The sequence below is a fragment of the Nymphaea colorata genome, chromosome 14 (assembly GCF_008831285.2).
Source record: "Nymphaea colorata isolate Beijing-Zhang1983 chromosome 14, ASM883128v2, whole genome shotgun sequence".
In the NCBI taxonomy this organism is placed as follows: domain Eukaryota; kingdom Viridiplantae; phylum Streptophyta; class Magnoliopsida; order Nymphaeales; family Nymphaeaceae; genus Nymphaea; species Nymphaea colorata.
In genome coordinates, this window is record NC_045151.1 from 2730919 (window position 1) to 2753319 (window position 22401).

The window sequence follows — 22401 nt, forward strand, 5'->3', positions numbered from 1 at the left end:
ACGAACATGTGTTAAAGTAGACATGACAAAAGGTACAACCTGTTGACATCCTTTGTCACCCTTGTCTTTCTTGTTAACCTAAAGTTGTAAAAGACCGAATGCGTGTCTTGTTCATTGACGCATCGTATTAGCTAATATATATTTGACAACCTATTAGTTTGTATCTCCTTATTTCTGATATATATTTGAAAACCTATTAGTTTGTATCTCCTTATTTCTGATTTATAAATTGAAAAATAATGAAGTTATTTTAAAATAGTTTTAAAAATAAAGGTCTCCCAATATAATGGGGTCCATATGCTATGATACGGAGCGACATTAACAACTATACTTTTGTACTTTTGTAATTTGAGATCTACCCTCTTAGTTTTACTTCTTGCCTTATACCTTCAATATTTCGTTAACAACTTAAAATTTTGGAGTGAGACATACTCAGCCCCTCAAGGCTGAGGTCGTCAATTATGCTAACCTCTCGAGTTCGGTTTAAAAAAAAAAATCTCTTAAAAACCCAACTAAAGTTAAGTATTTATGTTGTTTGCTTTAAACGAGGATCTAGTAAGGCATATAGGAGGTGAATCCTTGCCCCTAGAATCCAGGACTACTTTGAAACCTCGGTGAAAATTAAAATACCCATCAGTTAAGTGTGACACATCTACCGTTTATAGTATAGAGAAGTAGAGTCCATAATAATCGAACTGATTACCGTACTTTCACCAGTCTATCAATATGATCAGCTATGTTATACCCATTGAGGCTACTTTTGACAAAATTGGATTAATTTCTATTTAAACTTAGACTTGTGTAACGAAATTGCATCCAATTATAAATAGGATTTTATTTAGAGTTTCAAATTTTGGTTGGTAATCCATGAATTTGATGCATTGGCATTACTTGCTCAATCTTAATATATTTTTGGTCGTGCTATTTATATATGTACCTTCTTGACACTTGGGAAACCTGTGGAGAGGATTATCTTCATGCTATGTGCAAACTCCTCCAACATGTGGGCTATCCTCAATCTAAAAGTCCTTTGTAAGCTGGGTGGTCTTGTTAATTTCCTTTCATTAACACTTGTTGATATTCATTAGTTTAGCTTCATGTTGTTTTGTTCGGTCACACTTTCAGATGAAAAATACATTATTAATTATGGTAAGTGAAGCAAGTTGAATTGTGTATAAGAAGGGAGAAGATACGATACAAGCAGGTAATGATACATTAATATGCTGCGTGAAGGGAGAAATGAGTATGTAGTTTATCATTAATTCTTGCACGCATCATTTGTCCTGAGGGGTATAATGTAGCTGGTTTGATTGTGAAAGTCTGGACGTTAGTTTAGTTCTCATAAATGCTATTCTTTTGAATTGTAAATAGTGAATGTGAGAAACTCTATTTGATGGGTATACCACTTCTTACCCATATCTCAATACAGCTTAAGATCCCAAGGGGCAAGGGAAAATGGGGAGGGGCTTGGATCTCTGTAAGATACCTCTCCTCGTTCTTTTTCCATTATTTGGTAGACATAGTTTGGAAATTGTAGGAACTGTTATTTAACGGTTTTATACTTCTCTATGATGCTTATTGTGTATCGGTCACCAGTCAATGGGTTGTCTTCCCCGACAAGGGGATCTTCTCTCGCTTTACTTGTTTCTGTTGGCCTGGGAGATCTTCAATAGGAAAATTAAAGCAGAATAATGTGATGCCTAGACCTACACGTATGAATCTTCTCCCCCCTCCACCCCCACCCCCGGCTCCTTTATTTGCTGATGATCTTATCCTTTTCTCTGCAGCTGATGAGAAGATCATTAGGGCTATCAAGAATCTCCTGCTTGAGTTGGGTAGTAAAGCCAAACTGGTTGTTAATGGGTTGAAGTCCTCCTTTACTCCCTTTAATGTTAACAACTGCATGCTCGAAACTATCAAATTCCTCACAATCTTCAATACATGACTAAATTTTTGAGTGTTACAATCTACTATAACAACCCGGCCCTTCGCCCCCTAATCCTATCCTAAAAAAGATAGAAACCAAAACAACCATCTATTTAATAACCTTTTTTATAAGCTTTTGAAGATTTTTTACAATCTTCAATACAAAATTAAACGAGACTAAATTTTTAGAGTTACGTAGATGGACTTTGGTAATGGGAGAAATGGGCACTTCTGAATTGAGTCGTGGGATTTGGGTCCTTGTGGTCTTCTATCTAGAGAGGAATGTGGAAGAGTCCAGTATTCCCTCCATGAGTCGATTGAGAAGTGACTGCATCAGAGAGATATTTTGTGTAGCTTGGTGTCTTCCCCTTGGATTAAAAGGGTGTTGAGTCTTTTGTTGTCTCAGAAGGATCTGATAGGCTGATGTGGGGAAAGGAGGCTGCTCAAGAGGTGAGTTCATGAGAGATTTATGATTTGATTAGAGTGACTTTCGCCTCACAAGACTGGAGATCGATAATTTAGACCAAATATGCTCCACCGGCTGCTTCATGGTTCCTGTACCTGGCAACCGAAAACAGACTTCTAACAGACTATCGTCTTTCAGCAATTCGGTATTCAGCTCGCTAGTAGACGTCCAGTTTGCATGAGGGAGTTTGACTCTCTGTCTCAGCTGCTCTTTTCTTACCCGCGAGCAAAGAAAATTTGGCACTTTTGGTGCACCAAGTTCCACGGGAAAACGTCGTTCGCTGATAACGTTAAGGATTTATTATGTAAATGGTCTGATAGTGGACCAAAGAGAAGTTATGGGCAGCATGGCCGGCGCTGATCGTTAGCTCATTATGGAAATACAGAAACACCATTTTGCATGATGGGCAGAGAGTCATGAGTAAGAAAGCATGCTATTCAGTATGGGAGGATTTTAAGAAGATTGCGATGTTGGGCCCGATCAAAGACTTGAATGCTATTAAACTTTGGTTATCGCCTAGTATTAACAGTAGTTGCTGGCTTCCTCCAGAAAGGGACAAGGTTGATCTCTACACTGCATTGTGGAACCAAATGCCCATTACCAAGGGTGTGTTTTGCATTAAGGACAGTGGAGGGATTACTGTTTGTTTTGGTAGTATGGTTTCTTTCAAAGGGGATGAGGCGGCGATGTGGGAAATTTTGGATTATATGCTTCTACTAGTCCCTAACAGTAGATAAGGAGTTCAGTTGGTGGTTGGACCTCTTCGGTGGAGGCAGAAGCTTGTTTTTTGTAAATCTCGAGCTAGAAACAACATGACTGCTGCATCGTTATTTTTTCAGCTTAGGAGTTCTTTGTACATCTCTAATTGTAATCCGCCTGCACAAGTGAAGCTTTTTCTTGATCCCTGCTTCAAGGAATCTAATACAATGTGGGGTGTGGTTTAACTATTAGTGCCTTATTTTGTTCTTTGTCGTTTTTCGTATAGATTCATTTTGGCAATAAAATTTCGGGGTGATCCCCCAGCACGGTTGCAGCAGAATATATGGGGATTGTATCGTCAGTGCTCTTTAAAAGAAACTCATTACTTTCTTAGTATTGTTTATCAATGATTTCAAACACACATACATAGGTTTATCTAGTGAGGCACATGGAAGAGGCCTTGTAGCTTACCAAAGATTTTCTTGTAGTTTTGTAAAAACTCAATTTCAAAGAAATATTGAAGCTCTAACATCTAATAATGGATGAGTTTGTCACTCGGGAAGTTGCTCACCAAATGAGTTGCATGTTGAAGCCACAATATAATTGGCATGGTTGAGCACAGTGATTGTCATCCTTAGCAGATTGAGCGCAAACACCATCATATTTTAGAATTTTCAAGGGTTTGTAGCATCATAAGCTGATGTGGAGCAGTTAGTAGCATGTTATCCATCGATTCATGGCTAATTACCGAAAACATATGGCTGAGTAGGAAGTGGAACTGATACAATGGATTCATCTCTCCATTTTCACGCTAATATTCGTGTTAGTTTTTGGGGAGAATGTGTCTCAACAACAGCATAATTAAAAGATACATTGTCCACCCAACATCTTCAAAGAAAATTGTCTTAAGGGCTATAGCTTAGCTAGGTGACTGGCAGACCAGTAAGAGCTCGGTGTCAATTCAATCTAGCATATGAACTGTAAACAGTGGTACTATGACACTCTAGATAATGGGTGTATCATTAGTCTACCTAGGTTCCAAAGCAGCCCTGCAATCTAAAGGTGCGGAAAAAAGATGAGGGCTTCAGCCCTTCTTCGGGCGGCTTTCACTCACCACCTGAGACAACTTCAAAGAAAATCACATTTCTAGAAGCTTTTTAAGCCATTCACATTGTATTACATAAACACATGGGCCAGCCATTGACATCAACTGAACCCATAGACGTCCTAAAAGTAGCCACTATTAACCAACTGAAAATTTTGAGTCACACCTTACTCAACCAAGTCAAACCCAAGCTGAGTTGATTGATTCCCATGGTCCACAAGCTGCTACATCTGAATCAAATGCACTCTCACAATCCGAATTGTTGGACCGACAAGCTCAAATGCCTAATAACAAATCAAGAAGAACACCTAAATGACTTCCTCTTTATAAACAAAAAATCAAATCGTAAGGGGCCAATAAGGGAAGGTGTTACCTCTTATCTAATTTATTGCATTCAAATCCTTTTTCCCGACCTCTCAAAGGCTTGTTACAACCATTTCATGTATCTCATAAACCTAACTTTCAAAAGTGCTACGAAAGAAGGACAATAGCCATTGACTCAACAATGCATGTATTGGAGGAAGATGATATTTGGTTCGTTACTCCTTACTTGATCGGGTGAAGCTAGTTGGATGGCAATGGTTACATATGTTAAGCTCAAGTACGTTGTATCGAGTGCTACAAAGGGCAACTAGTTCCAAAGTGATACACACAATAAGGAGACTCAATTACGTAGAAAGTTTGGCCCTAGTGGGTAAAAATGTCATGTACTGCAGTTGTAGTAACGACCATTAAGAATCGGATTCTTTATCAGATGGGCAATATGCATAATGCATTTCTGCTAGATTACTTGAAAGAAGACAAACAGGGGGAGACTATGGCATGCAAACTACGCAAGTCTCTATATGGCCTCAGACAATGTCCACAAAATTAGTTTCAAAATTTCTTCGAAACACTTGAAAAGCTCAGTTTACTCAATCATATAATTTTCTAACTCACCTATGTGAGCGATCCAATGTTTTTGTCTGTTGCAGTCTATCCATGATCTAGTAGTCACTACAAGAAACTAGGAATGTTATAGCCTGCAATTTAAAGAAGTACCTTTCACAACAGTTTAAATGAAGGATCTCAGCCTTCTTGTTACAAGTTTTGCCTCTTGAGGTAGTTGGCCAAGTGAAGGAATGCATCCATCTCAAGAATAATACACAAATAGCATGTACAGCTCTTGACACGCCCATGATCTTATCACTTACAAAATTAAATTTTACAGGTCCTAGCCCCTCCTGACAACTGGTTGGAAAACACATCTACCTTACCATTACACCACCAGACAGCAATGCAGCCCATGTTTTAAGTCATTCATTTAGGGACCTCACAAAATTCATTAAAAGGCAGCCCTCAAGGTATTTCAACATCAGAAAAGCCATCTAGGTTAAAAAATCTTATCTAACATTATAGTCCATTACAGCTTAGTGCCTTCTACAATCCTCGGCAGCATGTCCATAAAAGACATTATATTACCGTGAATACTGCTTCTCTCAAGGAGCAAGCCCAATATCTTGGAAAACCAAGTAACAAGTCACTGGTTCACACTTGATAACTAGATTATAGTATGCCAACATAATATGTAAAATTCTTTTATTAAAGCAAATGTTGTTGGATCTTCAAGTAGCTCACACTAATATATATTTCACTAGAGAACTAAGCATATTGACATTAACTGTTATATAGCTCATGAACAAATTTACTGGAGGACACTTTAAACATGTCATATTCAAAGAATGGATCAAACCTTGAGACAAGTCATTCTACCATCTTGTGAATAAATTGAGTGTTAAAGATCTTCACACTCCAGTTACATAATACAAATAATCTCATTTAACAGTTGGACCAGTAACAGTTCAAAATTGTTGAAGAAATCATGTGGCTGTAAACAGTTCGTTAATAACAGATACTCGTCCCCTTAACAAATAACTGCATAAATAATTGTTGGCAATCTAACCAACTATTTATCTTATGTAGATAGTTTGTTGTTTCTTAATAAAGTTTAGCAAGACTTGCAAATGTAAGGTGGAGTTAATTTAAAAAGTTTCCTCCCCTATCTTAAAGTATGAAAAAACACGAGGATGTGAAAAAAGAGAGCCTATTAACGTGTTGTTCGTTCTCCTCTATAAACTTCTCCCAGGCTTTATCTTTTTTCCTCTAGTTGATTTTGCCAGTCACCAGAAATCACAACAAAAACATGGTAAACAGACACGCATAAATCATTGACACTACCCTTGCAGGTCAAGTCGTTCATAAGCACGCAACCCAAGAATTTATATAAAAAGGTTCCATTACAAAAATAGAAGAAAATAAAAGGGCAAACTAATGATGCCTACCTTTTCAAAACGGCCAACAGAAAAAAGAATTCTCTAGGATGGCTTAAGTAGAGAATGCCGGATTCAAAACTCAAACTGAAAAGTTGCTGCATCAATAAGGCCGCGATGTGACAAAGGTTCTTAATCAAGCCTCATTCTTCAACAAAAAATTGCAGTAATTGCAATACCGCCTAACATTTACACCGGGTATCAACCATCTCTTGAATAGTGGCATGACATTTATCATATCCAGCTGAATAACCGTTTTCCTCGATATCAACATGGCCACTCCTACTTCAAACATTAATGCATTTTCACATATACACAAAACCTTCTCAGACAAGACCACATGAACAATCCATAAAACTTTCATTGAGATTGTTCTCCTGCTATACTCGGCCTTCTGCATGAGCGTCTCTAACTTTTCCCACTACAATTTCTTGCAGACCATGATCATTTCCTATATTTGCCTTGGTACTCTCCAGATGAATAGCTTGGGATAACTCTCTCAACTCACCCACCGCATTACGAGTCAAGTTTTCAGGACTGATTTCAGCTTCAGCCAGAGTTATTATTTCCCCGAGACAAGGATCCTGTATCCAAAATCTGATCCTCATTGTGATAAAGCTGAATATCTTGATTTTTTTGTACACGTACCATAGAGATTTCTTGCTGAGTATCCTGGGACAACTCACTCAAGACAACCTCCCCCTCATGAACCAAATAGTTATGCTTAACGCCAGCTTCTTCAGCTAATGATGCTTTGACATTTCGAGGATGGGATTCATCTTGCAAAATCTGATTCCCATTTTGAGGCTGCTCAAGGTCACTTTCATCCTTTCTGACATCTTCTGCAGTGCTTTGCTGATGAATAGCTTGAGACAACTCTTCCGCATCACCCTGCCCATCATGAATTAAATGTCTGTGCTTATTTTCAGCTTGTTCAGCTAAAACCATCTGAGTCTTATGAGGCAATGATCCTGTATGCAAAATTTGCTTCTCATTTTCAGACTGCACAATTTTACTTTGATCTTCTACAGTTTCCAAAGTGCTCTCATGCTGAACAGTTTCAGGTAGCTCATCCAAGTCACCTTCCCTATCATGGACCAAATGCCCATGCTTAACCACTACTTGATCAGCCAATACTACTGTGGCATTTTGAGTCAGTGGCCCTGATTGTAAAATTGGATTACCATCTTGGTTATCATCAACATTTGAAATGCTTTCCTGCTGAATAGCCTGGGACCATGCTGCCAAATTGCCATTTTCATTGTCAACCAAATGTTGGTAATTAACCTCCGGTTGAGCACCCAAGCATATTATGGGATTTGGAGTCAAGCACCCTGTTCGCATGAACTGATTCTCATCTTCATCACCACTAGTATTTGCTACTGACAATGCAGATTGGGGGACATCCAGTTGCCCAGAGTTGCTACCTGTTTCCTGTAGCAGTGGTTTTTGCTGTTCCTGACCAACAACATTCTGATCTATACAACCAACAGGCCCAATAAGAATTTGAAACGACCCTTGCAGACCTTCACAAGCACCATCTTCTGAATGTTGCTTTAGCAAGTGCAAAGCACACTGATCAATAGCACCCGCTTCTCCCTGACTTGCTGCTTTGTTCTCTTCGCTAACATGTTCAACTGAAGAAGGCATCTTGCTAAGAGAAGGCCGGATCAATTTTCTGCGCTTTGTTACATGGCAGGAGTCCACTTTCAAATCTCCTTCTTCAGAAGTTCCTCCATTGTTAATCTCTTTACGAATGTCACTCCTGCGCCTAAAATTGGGAAACTGCCTTCTACCATGATCAGCTTCCTCAAACGAGGTACAAGCTTCATCATCAACCTCTAGTGTGACAATTGCATCCACCTCTTCTTCAGTCAGATGCTCTTGGTCAGTTCCACAAAAATGCTGGGCTCTTTCCTTCTTGTGAGCGGGCACTCTCCATATTTTCCTTCTTTCAGCCAACAACTCAATAAGATCATGAGCAGAAGCATCCACATTGTTCTCATGATCCCTAACACTTTCATGAGTGAATGATAGACGCTCAAAAGCACTAGTCCTCTTCATATATTGATCTGAATAAAAAGAAGGGCAAACAGGATGTTGATAATGCACATCATTATCAACCGCATTAACATTTTCTAAATCTTGAAGCCCAAGTCCATGCCACCAAACAAGAGGATCACTACTGCTAAAATCTGCCTGACAGCTAGAGAAATCTGAGGTTTCCATGCCCATTTGAGGTACATTGAAACGAGAATATGGGACAGGCATAGGGTCATCAGCAAGCATGAGACTGCCCGGAACACTTGGCTTTGTAAGTTCCTGTACAAGTGCTTGCTTGCTATACTGCTCAATTTCTGAAGAAAAAGGATCTTGATGGTATTGTAGACAAGGGATGGAATACTGAGGCAGATCTGATATATCCTCACCCAAAAAATCTGCAGCGGTGCTTGCATCAGAACAAGGTGCTGAAACTGTTCTATATGGAGCTGAGTTGTTTTCATTTTCTGAGTGGGAACCTTGCCCATGCAATTTATTCAGGTAATCTACCTGTACAAAGTATGGCTTACAAATGTCAAAGTTATGTCTTAAATCAGCCAGGCTAGTGAGAGCAACCTTTTCTTCTGAGACTCTTTCTTCTACAGATTTTTCATGCTCATTCATCGGACTCGTACCTCGACCATGTTTCTTGAATTGATCCATGGCCCAATAATGCATTTCTGTATCCCCTGAAACCTGATTTTTTATTTTCTTAGAAGAAAACAATATTATAAGATCTTCAACCTGCATGTTTTCAAAAGCACAAATCAGAAAGCTCCTAGTAGTTGCCAGGACCATTGAAATTTCATGGGATCGATCTAATGGAAAACCTGTTTTTCCGTGAGAAAGAAACGAAATTTGTTTGATGTATAGTAATTATCTTTCAGTGCATTGTAGAACTCAGGTTCAGACAGAGGGTAGCAGGACCATATCCTTTGAATGCGTACCTGCGAGAAATAAATTGAAAAAAAAAAAAGCAGTGACAAGTTGTAGATTCAAGTAGAATAAATGCAGCAATTGTTCAAGCAATCACAATTTTATCATTTGTTCCAAAATACAGAAATTTATTATGCAACAGGCAGTCTTTTCTTAAATGGTGAAATAAAAAAGAAAAACATGTACAGATGAATCCTCAGCAGATACTAGTCACACCTGAGAAGAGAATGATTTCCCGGAGGAACTGAATGCCTCAGGTACAATACCAATACCACCATCTGAAGATGCCTCGAATACACCAAAAAGTTTCCTTTCCTCGTATTCAAATAGAAATAATATCATTCCTGATTTAATTTTTTGCACAAATTGAGCCTGGGAAGGTGGAAGACCAAAAAGTCCTCTCGCTAGGCACTCTTTCTTAGTTTCACGATTGCACATGAAGATGGCCCCATCAAATTCACGATGGCAGTTTTGAGAAGTATTCCACATCATTGACCGATCACTTAGCCAACAGAACTCAACAACGGGAACGGCATCCAAGGCACATACAACTCTCTCAGGTGCACAATTTCATTAGGTTCTTTCTGAGATCAAATCAGAGTCACCGTTAACCATGAAAAAATGTCAATTATTCATATTTATGGATGCAATGCCAGCATTTGAAATGGATAAATGATCTGTCACAAAATAAATTAAATAAAACCATGATTTCTATAAACAGGAGTCAATGGCCAAATGAATACTGCTAGACTTCTATAGCAAATGTGGCATGGAAGAACATATTAAAGATTAAATGCACTACAGCCTGCCTCATATTTGTCCTATCCTTGTAATCAGTGGTTGACAAGTGATGTTCACAATGAGATTTTCTATACATGCTTCAACATGTATATGATGAAAAACAAAAGAAAAAAATCACATCCCCTCAGTGACGTATTTAGCAAATTGAAATACATATTAGTATACTAAACATCCATCAACAGCTTTTTGGTTTATTAATGCCATTTAAAGAGATACATAGAGGATTGGTCATACGTATGACTGGTTATGAAAATTTTGCCATCTTTCTACTAGAGAATATGAAATTTACATCAAATTAGATGCAAAAGCAAGGACAAGAAAAAGTAGATATTCATTTATCTATTCATCAAAAATGAAAACTACATCATAAGGTATAGAATAGATGGAAAAAGAATTGCCTGAAGATGACCGATTTAAAGATAGATTAAAGCATGTTTTTTTGTTACTAATTGAACCACAGATGAATGTGAAAATATAGTGAGGCAAAAGAAGAGCCTGGATAGAGAAGAAAACTATGCAATTCTTGCTAAACAGGCTGCAAGAACAATGGCTAAAAGGTAGAGTCAGACAACATGGTTAAAGCTAGTTTTATAGCAGTTTAGATGTCAAATTTCTGATACATAAGACAGGAAAAAAAGATTAGTGAAAAAGGTATCACAATGAACCAAGGAACGCTTAGCTCCTTGTATAAAAAAGAACCTTTTATGTGTGCTAATTGATATTGTAAAACTTCCAAAGAGAATAATAAAGCACAATTGAAGACCAAACAAAAAGAGGCCCAAAAAGGGGAGTATAGCTTCCATTAACTTGAAAAACTTTTACGATAGAGACCTGCGCTAAGTATCATGAACACTTGCTTTCTTTTTCTTCAGAGAATCATAGCTTATTATCTGTAATTCTTAGTTTCTGTTTATGGACAATATACACACATATACACACACATACATATATAGAATCATCGATAGACAGACAGAGAGATAGATAGATAGATACTGGACTTGCATCCATGATTTTTGAAAAATGCCACACCCCACACCTGTGTGACATAGTAGATGTGCTTTTGTGGTTGCTAAACCAAATATTTCATAAAGGAAAACAAATGCAGCAAGGTGCTACCAAGAATGGATGACAATCATAATCAGAGGATAAGAAATGGAAAACTTTTAGCTTAGCGATTCCAATGTGGGTTACAGTTAGGAAGTGTCATTATTTACAAGCCAGGAGTTGTCATCATTCAGTCAAAAGCAGGTGCAGACTTCCTTTAGACAGCCTTCCATTCATTTCCAGCAAGACATAGAGTCACAAAACTGACATTTCCATAGGGAATCCAATATTTTGTATCCCAAAAGTGTAGAACTGGCAGCAACGAGAACAAAGCAACTTTCTCACCAGTCACAACGCTTGACAAAATGTGTTGCCAGAAATAACAAATCCCCTGCCAAAACGAGTGCAGCAATGGAAATCTGAGAACTGGGTTTTGATTCTTGAATAAATGTCTAGAGAAGATTAATACTTTTGAGCATATCATTGTTGTACAAGCCAACAATGAGGCTTGAAAAGATAAGTTAGACAAAGTCATCAAAGGGACCTCAGATAGGGCAAGACATCTTTTGCATGCGCAGAGGCTTATCAGCAAATTGCAGTTGGCGTACCATCAGCCTTCAGTGGAAGTCTGTAGTATGTTGTTTTTGTGTTCCGGTGATAGGGGATATAGAGAATGTATTGCGGGACAAGTTGGCTGGGATCCCAGTCAACTTTCCTTTTGGTAATGTTATCATCCTGACAAGGATCTGATTTTTTTGTTGTATATATCCCATTTTTTGCTAATAAAATGGATGAGGGCCTATCCCTCAGCAGGTTTTCACTTGAATGGAAAACTTGGGATGGACCCTGCAAATAACTTTCTTTGACATTACCTTATGTATTCACTCTTCAAGCTAATAATAAGGAGCTGAATACCTTGGCAGGGGAAAAGGCCCTGAATCCCAAATTATTGCAAAACAATTAAGGACCTCACCAAGAAATTGCATGGCAAGAAATATGCAACTTCTGCGAGACAAATAAAATAGGAAAACATCACCATTCTTAGTTAGAAAGATGTTAATCCTTTTTCCCTTTTTTTTTTTAGAAGATATCACTAAAGTTAAAAACAAGAAACAAATTCTCAAAGGAAAACTTTAGAAAAAAGCTAAACAATATGATCTTCTGATGATATTGACCAAAACTGGTCCTTAATGTTACATTTTCAAATATTTAAATTTTAAAGAAGAAAAGCAAGAAAATTGCCCCTCTTTGGATGAATTAAAGAAGGTATTAATCTTGTTCACCCCCAGTTGAAACTCAGTTTCAGCATTCAACTAAAATGCACCACAACCTTCAGCAGTATCAGATATTCACAGAAACCAACTTTCTTGAAACCATTCCGAGTTGAAGAGATATTTTTTTCACAGTAATCCTTCAGAGGGATATCTCATCACTTTTGATGGCTGAACAAGTTTGAAACTGAGGGATCTCTATTTCCATGTCCAACTCCTTTCCCAAAACTTAATTATGCCACCATTACTGAAGCTAAAGTCAACAAGTCTTGAGAATTCCAGTAGTATCAACAGCAAAACCCTATAGCATAGAACAGTGTTTCCTTCTGTCCCAAAGAACACCATCAGCAGCATACTAAACTATAAGAAGCCCAAATCATGGTGCATTTAATGGACCCAACCACTACCATCATTTCGACAGAAGGGTGAGAATAATATGCAGCTGCTTTAAAGTCAAACCCCCAAGATCTGATCTTACGAGAAAATTCAGGTTAACTCCATCTACCATTTGAGTGCCTGATGTCATTACAAAGAAATTGCCTGTAATGCATTAAATTATGTGACATACCTTGTAAAAACTTACCAAGATATATGCAGGGTTACAAGTCATGATGTGCTCATGGTAATGCTACAGCAGAAGACAAAGAAGCAGTCTGAGGCACGTTGGCCATGGCAAATCATCAAAGCTTTCCAATTTCAACCTCCAGCACTAGAGGAAGAAAAAAAAACTGGTAAAACTAAAAGAACAAGATAAAACCCTCCTAATATAGGAAAGTTTGCCCTGTCTAGAAACAAAAAATTATCAGCAAATTGAACCGGCTACATCCAGAATGCAACACTGAATTCTACGATTCAGCAATTTCTGGAGTTCATACTTCATAATGAGAAATGCATATAAGAGGATCTAAAGTGGAAGTCCAAATGGAGGATCCATGTGATGTAAGCACCTAGCTTCAAGCAGTATTGAGAATCCAAACACAAAGCCTTCCCGTTCATCTATATTAGATGTTAGACATGTAGTTTAAAAGTAATTAAAGGCGTCTGAGGGCCAGACCCCTTAAAAAAGTGCCAATCCATCTGAGCAGTACTACGTTTGTTTCTCTGTGAGCAAATCAATCCCATTTTGGGAATAGTTGAACTCATTTACATATATATATATATATATATATATATATATATATATATATATATATGCTTCCTAACCAACCTAATCTCCTAATCTGTGCCTAAGCCAACTTTGACTTTTGACTGAACAGACTGCCTACTAGGCAGTCTGTTCAGTCAAAAGTGCCTACCCTTTTGTTGCCAAAGTGGAAAGACAAAGAAGTGTACCAAAAGTTGATGGGCATCCACAGGATATGTGGCCTTTCTTGAGGAAGACATATTCTCATGCTATTAATGTTATTATGATTTTGCAATTGGAAAATGAGTTATGTAACATACGGCAAGGTGATCAAGACCTGTCACAAGATTTTGCTATACTGACTACTGCGTATGAACAGTTAAAGACTCTTCTTCCACCTTGTCAGCACTGCTATGCATCACATTTTGAAACTGATATGGTAACAAAGTTTCTATCTGGGTTATCTTTAGAGTACTCTATGGCAAAGTCTCAAATCCTTACAGGCAGTGATCTTTCAGACTTAGCAGACACATATAATAGGCTGAGTCGCCTTGTTGTCACTCTTTCTTAGCCTATGCATGACACGGGTCTCTACACTTGTGATATTAGGAGGACGTGGCCATAGTCCTTATGTTGGAGTTAGGGGACGTGGTGCAGAACACGACAGGTTTCAATGCACCTTTTGTGGCAAACTGGGTCATTTAGAGGATCGTTGTTGCGACAAGCATCCTCACCTCCCTTCTGTTTGTCCACCTAGGCGTGGTGGAGGTAGAATCACTACAGGCAAAGGTCCTTCTTCATTCCAAGCGGCTTCCTCAAAGGCTACGATATCTATTGAGTCTTCTACTGATCCTCCTATATGGCTATATCCACGTCATATCCACTTAAGTAAGGATGAATATGATCTTGTTCTTGCTCAGAGATCTGCTTCTACATCTGCCACTACTGTAATAGACTCAGCCTTCTCTCTTGGTGTTCCTACAGATGACCCAGGTATGGCGTGGATGATAGATTCTGGTGCATCCAAGCACTGTTGTAATCAACCATAGATTTTTTTGTTAATCAGATTCTCTACGCCACAGCATGTCATACTGCCTAATGGCAAGTTGTCCCCTGTTTTGGGCAGTGGTGATATCTATCTCCCACATTTAGGCACTATTTCACATGTGCTATATGCTCCTCGGTTTCCTATTAATTTGTTATTTGTTAAGCAATTGGCTTGTGACTTACAGTGTAGAGTCATTTTTTTCCTGGTTCATGTTCTTTTCAGGACTTACTAACTGGAAAGATGATTGGTGGCGGCCATGAACGTGAGGGTCTCTATTTTCTATCGGTCTCAGTTGATGTTGCTGCATCTTCATTCCCCTCGAGGACTTCTCCTTTCCAGTGGCATCTCAGACTGAGTCATCCATCAGTGTCCAAACTCCGTCGTTGTATGTTTCCAGATACTTTGCATCAGAGTCTTTCTTACATGATGTTTGCCAGTTAGGCAAGCATACACAAAGCAATTTTCCTTCGAGTCAGAGTCCATCTAGTCAAAATCCATTTGATCTTATGTGGATGTGTGAGGTCCTAGTCAGGTTTTTTTTTTGTTCACATTTTTTGTATTATCTTGTTTTGGTTGATCATTTACTAGAGTCAGTTAGTTGGGTATTCTTGTTACGAAAAAGGTCTGAAATTATATGTATTCTTCAAAAATTTGTCAAGGAAATAAATGCTCAGTTTGGCTTCATTGCCAAAAAATATTCGCGTTGATAATGCTTTTGAATTCAAATCTTTTGTTCTACTTCAATTCTATGTCAATCATGGAATTCGACCACAATATACTTGTCTCCACACGTCCCAACAAGATGGTGTTGTCGAACGTAAACATCGGCAACTCCTAAATGTGGCTCGCACCTCATGCTGCATTATCACATGTCTGCCTACTTTTGGGAAGATGTTATTTTTACAGCATGTTATCTCATTAACAAATTACCCACGTCAGCCATCCAAGAGCGTATTCCCATTCAATGTTCATATCCAGATCAACCATTATTTCATATACTTCCCAAAGTATTTGGATGCACCTCCTTTGCTCACATCCTAGGCCCAAACAAAAACAAATTTGTTGCTCATGTCATCAAATGTGTATTCATTGGATACTCTGCCAATCAAAAAGGATATAAGTGTTTTGATCCAGACAAGAAAGAGATTATCAGTGCGGATGTAAAATTCTTTGAGTTTCATCCTTATTTTTCCTCTTTGAGTCCTCCTACGTCTGAGATGTCTATATTTGTTCCTCTTCCTATTCCTCCAGTGTCAATTGATTCTGTTGCTCTGTCTCAACCTATGTCACGTGAACGTTTCCTTAATCCTCCATCAGTCTACTCTTGTCATCATGGCCCCTCTTCCAACCATCCATCAACGTCTTCTCAAGAGGTAAGCTCCCCTGATAAGACTGACTCAGGTATAAATGATGACTACTCCGCAGATGATCTCCCAATTGCTATTCGCAAGGACAAGCAACAGTGCACACTACATCCAATTTCTAATTTTGTCTCTACTGACTATCTGAGTACAAGTTTGGTGCAGTTTGATCGAGCTATGTCTAGTCACATTATCCCGTCTTCTCATCATCAAGCCTTGTTAGATTCTCGGTGGAGGCAAGCCATGCAGGAGGAAATGGATGCTCTTATCTCTTGGGAGACTTGGGACTTGGTGGATCCACTGATGCATTGGCTTCAAATGGGTGTTCACCATCAAGTATCATTCTGATGGTTCAATTGAACGGTTCAAGGCACGTCTTGTTGCTAAAGGAAATACACAAACTTATGGAATGGACTTCTTTGAGACTTTTTCACCTGTGGCTCGGTGGGGCACTATTCGATTGATTATATCTCTTGTTGTCCAGCAAGAATGGCCTCTATTTCAGTTAGATGTGAAAAATGTCTTTCTATATGGAGATCTCTCTAAAACCGTCTATAAGCAACAACCACCTCGGGGGGAGTGTTCCAAGACATGCAAATTGAAAAAGGCTATTTATGGACTTAAACAAAGTCCCCGTGAATAGTTCAATAAGCTAACTGAGGTTATATATAAATGTGGATTTCGACGATCCCAACTTGATCACTCGTCGTTTATCAAGCAACGCATATCTGGTATAGTGATATTGATTGTATATGTTGATGATATTATTCTCACTAGGGAAAGTCATCAAGACATAGCTCAGACAATAGAGTTTCCACAGAAACACTTTGCCACAAAAGATCTCGGACAATTCCGTTATTTTCTTGGTATTGAGGTGGCCCGTAGTAGTAAAGGAATTGTAGTGTCTCAAAGAAAGCATGTTCTTGATCTTTTGTGGGAAACAGGTTTATTGGGAGCTAAACCTGCCACACTTCCATGAATCCTCGCGTTCATATTCATGATGATGAGTCAGAGCATTTTGACTGTCACTCGTCCTAACATTAGCTTTGTTGTGAATAAGCTAAGTCAATTCATAAAAAAAACCCGAAAGGTTCATTGGGAGGCTGCTCTAATGGTAGTCAGATACTTAAAATCAACCCCGGGCAAAGGGTTATGGTCCAAAAAAGGAGAATGTGTTGACATAGAAGCTTATAATGATGTTGATTATGCAAGGTCTGCAGATGACATGAAGTCTACTACAGGTTTTCGTGTCATTGTGGGAGGCAATTTTATTTCTTGGATGAGCAAAAAGCAGAATGTAGTGGCTCGACCTAGTGCTGAGTCTAAATATAGGGCTATGGCTCAAACTACAGCTAAAATGTCATGGGTCAGATCAATGCTTCTAGATTTGGGCATTTCAGTGAATCTCCTAATGAAGATGTATTGTGATAACAAGGCAGCAACTTATATCGCAAGCAACCTTGTCTTCCATGAGAGGACGAAGCACATTGAAGTGGACTGTCACTATGTTTGGGCCTAAAACAAGAAGGTGTTATCAGCACGGTTCATGTTTCCTCAAAAGATCAGGCTGCTGATATTTTTACCAAGGCTTTCTCCATAGGCGATTCCCTGAGAGGTTGTAACAAGTTAAGCATGATTGATATATATGCTCCAGCTTGAGAGGGAATGTTAAATACTCTAAACAGTCGACTAGAGTGTTTCTGCAATATTAGAAAGTTGGAGTGTAGGTCTTTTAATTTATCTAATGTTGCTTGGACTAATATTGTAAATGATGTACCGCCAGCCCTAATCTCTTTAACTTGAGATTAGGGTTACGTTAATGATAATTCTTTCGGCTTCTCTTTTTCTGGCTGTAACAAATCAAAACCTAGGATGTTGAACACGCATAAAACACAGTAAAAGGACCAAATATACAAATGTTAATATTGCGTTGTAAGGTGTGAACATTGAACAGACATACACATTGCTATATGGAACAAGATCTTCCACAGCCGACAAACAAACAATAGCTAATAAAAATAAATTTAAATAAGACGCACAAGTTCGTGTTTCAAAGAAAAAAAACACGCTATGCATAACTTGAAAGGTCAAACTAATTGTAGTTCTATAGATAAAGAAACTAGTCAACCTTGCAAGCCTGAAACTGAAAACTAAAGTGTCTTGCAGCAAAGTCATGACTCATCTTTGTTACTTTTTTTGTGCATATAACACTAGAAGTCACAGAAAACAACTCTAGTCCAAGTGTGCTGGTGATTGGTTCCTTAGTCAAATTTCAAAAACTGATTGCATGTTAACCTCATGCTTCTAATTACATGCCACATGCAAAGAAACATGACAGCAACGCATGGAGGTCAACTTGGCTAATTTTGTGAGAATGTAAAATAAAGACCAAAGAAAAAAGAAGGAATAATCCCTAATTGTTTCCAACTTTCGATGTTTCTAGGAAAATATGAGGAAAGCAAGCCCCTCCAAATTATACTACACAATACACACATAACAGAAATGTGGTGGATGAACTGAACAGGTAGAACAGCTATCAAAGTTTTATGATCACTGCTCAACTGATTGTGGTAATGATGGATTATGGCAAAATCAGGGCAACATTATTTTTCTCAAAAAGAAAAAATTAAAAATCTATGAAGTCATTATTTAGGAGCTAGGACATAATCTTTGAAAATTTCAATGATCCCTCTACACGATCAAGCTGAAATTACATGGGTAGATGATTTGGCTGACAGACTGCTGTGATTTGTAGTTTATATCAATAACAACAAAAGAGTGATTAACAGATAATAATCACTAATTTCCCAAATGATAGATGAAAATAGTCTAACTGGAGTTCATAAATGAGAACTGTGCTCAGGACTCCTAAAAAATATCTAACCAGTTAGCAAAATAATTTTTAAAAAACATAACAGAAATTGTTAACACTTCTGTACAGGGAATAGGGCTCTAGATATGACCAACTAGAATGTTATTAAACATGCTAATATTTTGTCTCGAAGAATTGGGAATTTGGGACCCTAAACATGTAACTGAAATATACTCAAGCCAATATTTGATTACCAATACTTGCAAATGCCTGCTAGTTCAAAAGGAAAAAAAGTACATATCTGGGTATTTACTATAAATGACTACAACGAGCAAAGGGATAACAAGCCAACTAGGTGGTAACCAAGTAACGTAATTTGCAACTGGTATATTGTCAATCTCAACAAAGGCCTAAGGCCAAAACCATAGTGAAAAAAAAAATTATTGCAACTATAAACGGCGAGGATATTCTTGGGTATAGTACAGCTGGCTTTAAAAAAAGGGGAAAATACAGTAAATTTTTAAAAATTAAAAAAAGTTCTAAAAACCAGGGCAAAATAGAATATGTGACAAACTAGTAACACAAACATCAAAAAATAAGTACATTTGCAACAAATAAAAATTCAAAAATGAAAACAAACAGTTTGGCATTAGAAAAACGTGAAAAAAATGAAAATAAAAGGAAAAACATGAGTGTTTTTCTTATTTTTTTCTTTTTCATGTTTAAAAAAAAAACAGCGTTTTTTTAAGTTTTAAACTCCTAAGTTATTTATCATGTTTTTTGTTTCCAACGTGTTTTTTGTAACTATGGCCAAAACAACACCAACCCATACAAAAAAAAAAAGCTAATAATAACCTTTATTTACTTCCTGGAATTCTTGCATGTATGTCAAAGAGCCATATTGTTTGAGATATCACAATTACAAGTGGATTTTTTGGAAATTAAGCACGAGAAATCAGCATAAAAATAAATTCCTTTGGATATGTGACATGTCACATGAATTTTATAAGCTAAAAAATAGAAAGATCAGACAGCTGATATTCTTATAAAATTTCATTTACACATTGACAGAACACAAATTTATCCATATGAGTTTCAGTAAAAAAAAAAAAAAAAAACACGTGACCACAATTGGTTTGCCTGTATGAAATGCACCAACTTCAATCATGGGATCTTTTTATATCAGACTGTTATGAAGGCTGTCAACTTATAAAGAAGAGTAGGTGGATGTCGATTTGGAAAAGTAACTACCACTTACCTTTAAAATAATATGATTGAATGGCTTATGGGTGCACAATAGTAATCATTTTTTTTTTGTGCTCATACTTTGAAAACCCCATATACGTATATGTGTATGTCTGTGTGTGTGTGTCGAATCATGATATTATCACCAAAATAACTCCAAACAGGAGCAAAGCCAAATGGAAGCCAGAAAGGCACAGACTCCCCTGGATTTTCAAAATTTTTTAAAATACATACATTGTCTTGGAAAACCACCTCATACCTCCCTTAAAATTTATCCCAAAAAAAATTGAGCTAGGCCCTCTAAAATTTGTGAAAATATATAAGTGTATGCTCCATGTAATTCCTTTCTGTCTCTGCCACTGATTCCAGTTGATAATGTGAAGAAAATTCTGCATTGTTCTAAACATATCACCACAAGAAAATTACAATGATATTTCTTGTAATAGATAAGATGCATGCCCTTTTGGGAAAAAAAAAACATTTGGATTATATGCTTGCTAAACTTTTTTTTGTAAATTTTTTTTTTTGGCATAAAGAGGCACTTCACTTTTATTTAATTTTTTTAAATGGAAAGATAAAATCCTCAGGAAAGGGAAAGGAAATTAAAAGGAAAAAGAAGGTGAACAATCCTAATAAGTTCTCAGACCATGTACATGGCGAAAAGTAAGGCCCATTTAGGTCACCTAGTTTCCTTTTGTGAGAACAGATTATATTTATAAAGATAACTAATCAAGATGAGCAATCTATGTGATACAACCTTAAAAAATTAGCTTTTACATTTCCATATATTTTCCATAGACAAGAGAGTGCAGCACTCAATAATGATGATTAAAACAATAACGATAATAACAGTAAATAATGCATGGTGATACAGGATTCAAGACAAAAATACGATTGTGATGGTTGAAATGGTAATGATGAGGATGGAAAATTCCATGATCATGAGGTGATAGTGGAGCATAATTGTGGTGGTAGACAGTAATTATAATAATCAACCCTTTCACAGACCAAGACATTGGTGCTACATAATGGGAACTTTTTATATTAGCCTAGCCTCTAAAGCGTAGCATATAAAAACTTTGCACTTTATGCATCTCATTTGGAACTACCATGCTACTTTGGAATATAGATACACGAAGATTGATAGGCCTTCTTAATGAATAAGCAAGGTATGGAGCATATCAAACTTAAATGCAGTTCGACCTAAGTTCATCACCCGAATATGGTCGAGATGGATAGGACAACAGCTAAATAAGAAATACTGTTAACCTATAAGGCATAGCAGCGAATAGCACCTAGACGCCATCTTGTTAACATCGTCTTGACATGAAACCAAAACTTTCATCCAGTTTGAGAGAATACAGACAAAATTTGTATGACCACATCCACCAATACAAATAAACCAGAAGGAACAGAGTCCAACAGCTCAAGCCAATTAATGACTGCAATAAACAAAGGAGGACGACACATTTTCTCAAAAGTCGGTCACCACAAGGGTTAGACGCACATGATCCCCCCAAATAGGATATGTATATCAGTATATACAACCTCAGAAAAATCGCGTGGCTTGTGTTCGGTTTATATAAACACAACATAGAGCAGAATTTATCAACTAATAGACGCGCAGTAAATAAATACATGAGCCAAAGCCAGAAAAACAATCCGAAAATAGCAAGCCAGCACACCATCCGGTCGACAATTTGTTCGTTAACGAACCAAAATCTAAACTAAGAACCATGCAATCGTGGTGATACAGAAACATAACATCCATGTCAAAATAATCACAAGCCACCATCCTGCCTAACAAGAAAAAACAAACGCAAAAGGCAGCAGAAATAAAAACACCAAACATCGTCAGGACGAAGTACAGAAACGACACGAGTAACTTCAATCAACACCGAACCGCACGAACGAACATATCAAGGAAGCATCCCCATATGCACGTGAAGAGAAGAACGAGACGCGGAAGGAAAAACTAGAGACACGCCAGGAAACAATGGAGTCTGACAAAATGAATCTGCAAAACGTGAGAAGTGAATGCAGAAGAGCACTCACCCAAGGAACCGAGGCAAAGAGAAACCCTATAGAGAGAGAGAGAGAGTGATAGAAGGGGGGAGAGGGGCTTCGCGTGCTTTTGGAGTGAACCCCTGCCCCTGGTTGGCAACCGTCGGCATTGCATTAGCCTTCTCGTTTTCCCCGGCCTCTGCACCAAATG

At 37.7% G+C, this 22401-nt stretch overlaps 1 protein-coding gene across 4 annotated transcripts; it reads right to left on the reverse strand.

Moving 5' to 3' along the window:
- Window positions 1–6379: 6379 nt before the first annotated feature.
- On the reverse strand, window positions 6380–22401 carry LOC116267534 (uncharacterized). Of its 4 annotated transcripts, XM_031649307.2 has the most exons (5): window positions 22242–22395; window positions 13181–13306; window positions 9698–10065; window positions 9376–9492; window positions 6380–9289 (listed from the first exon to the last, which is right to left on the reverse strand). In XM_031649307.2, the coding sequence occupies exons 3-5, from the start codon at window positions 9971–9973 to the stop codon at window positions 7055–7057; spliced, it is 2628 nt and encodes an 875-aa protein (XP_031505167.1). In that variant the 5' UTR covers window positions 9974–10065; window positions 13181–13306; window positions 22242–22395; the 3' UTR covers window positions 6380–7054. The 4 variants fall into 4 exon arrangements, with proteins under 4 accessions (XP_031505167.1, XP_031505168.1, XP_031505171.1 ...); XM_031649308.2 differs by lacking the exon at window positions 13181–13306 and having other exon boundaries at window positions 22242–22401; XM_031649311.2 differs by lacking the exon at window positions 9376–9492 and having other exon boundaries at window positions 22242–22397.

Bases quoted from the DNA above. Each gene is read 5' to 3' on its own strand.
- LOC116267534 (XM_031649308.2), bottom strand. From the start codon at position 9,973: ATGATGTGGAATACTTCTCAAAACTGCCATCGTGAATTTGATGGGGCC. The intron at 9,493-9,697 runs GTGTGACTAGTA...TATTTCTCGCAG, and splicing joins GGAAATCATTCTCTTCTCAG to GTACGCATTCAAAGGATATG. The intron at 9,290-9,375 runs GTTTTCCATTAG...GAAAACATGCAG, and splicing joins TCTTTCTCACGGAAAAACAG to GTTGAAGATCTTATAATATT.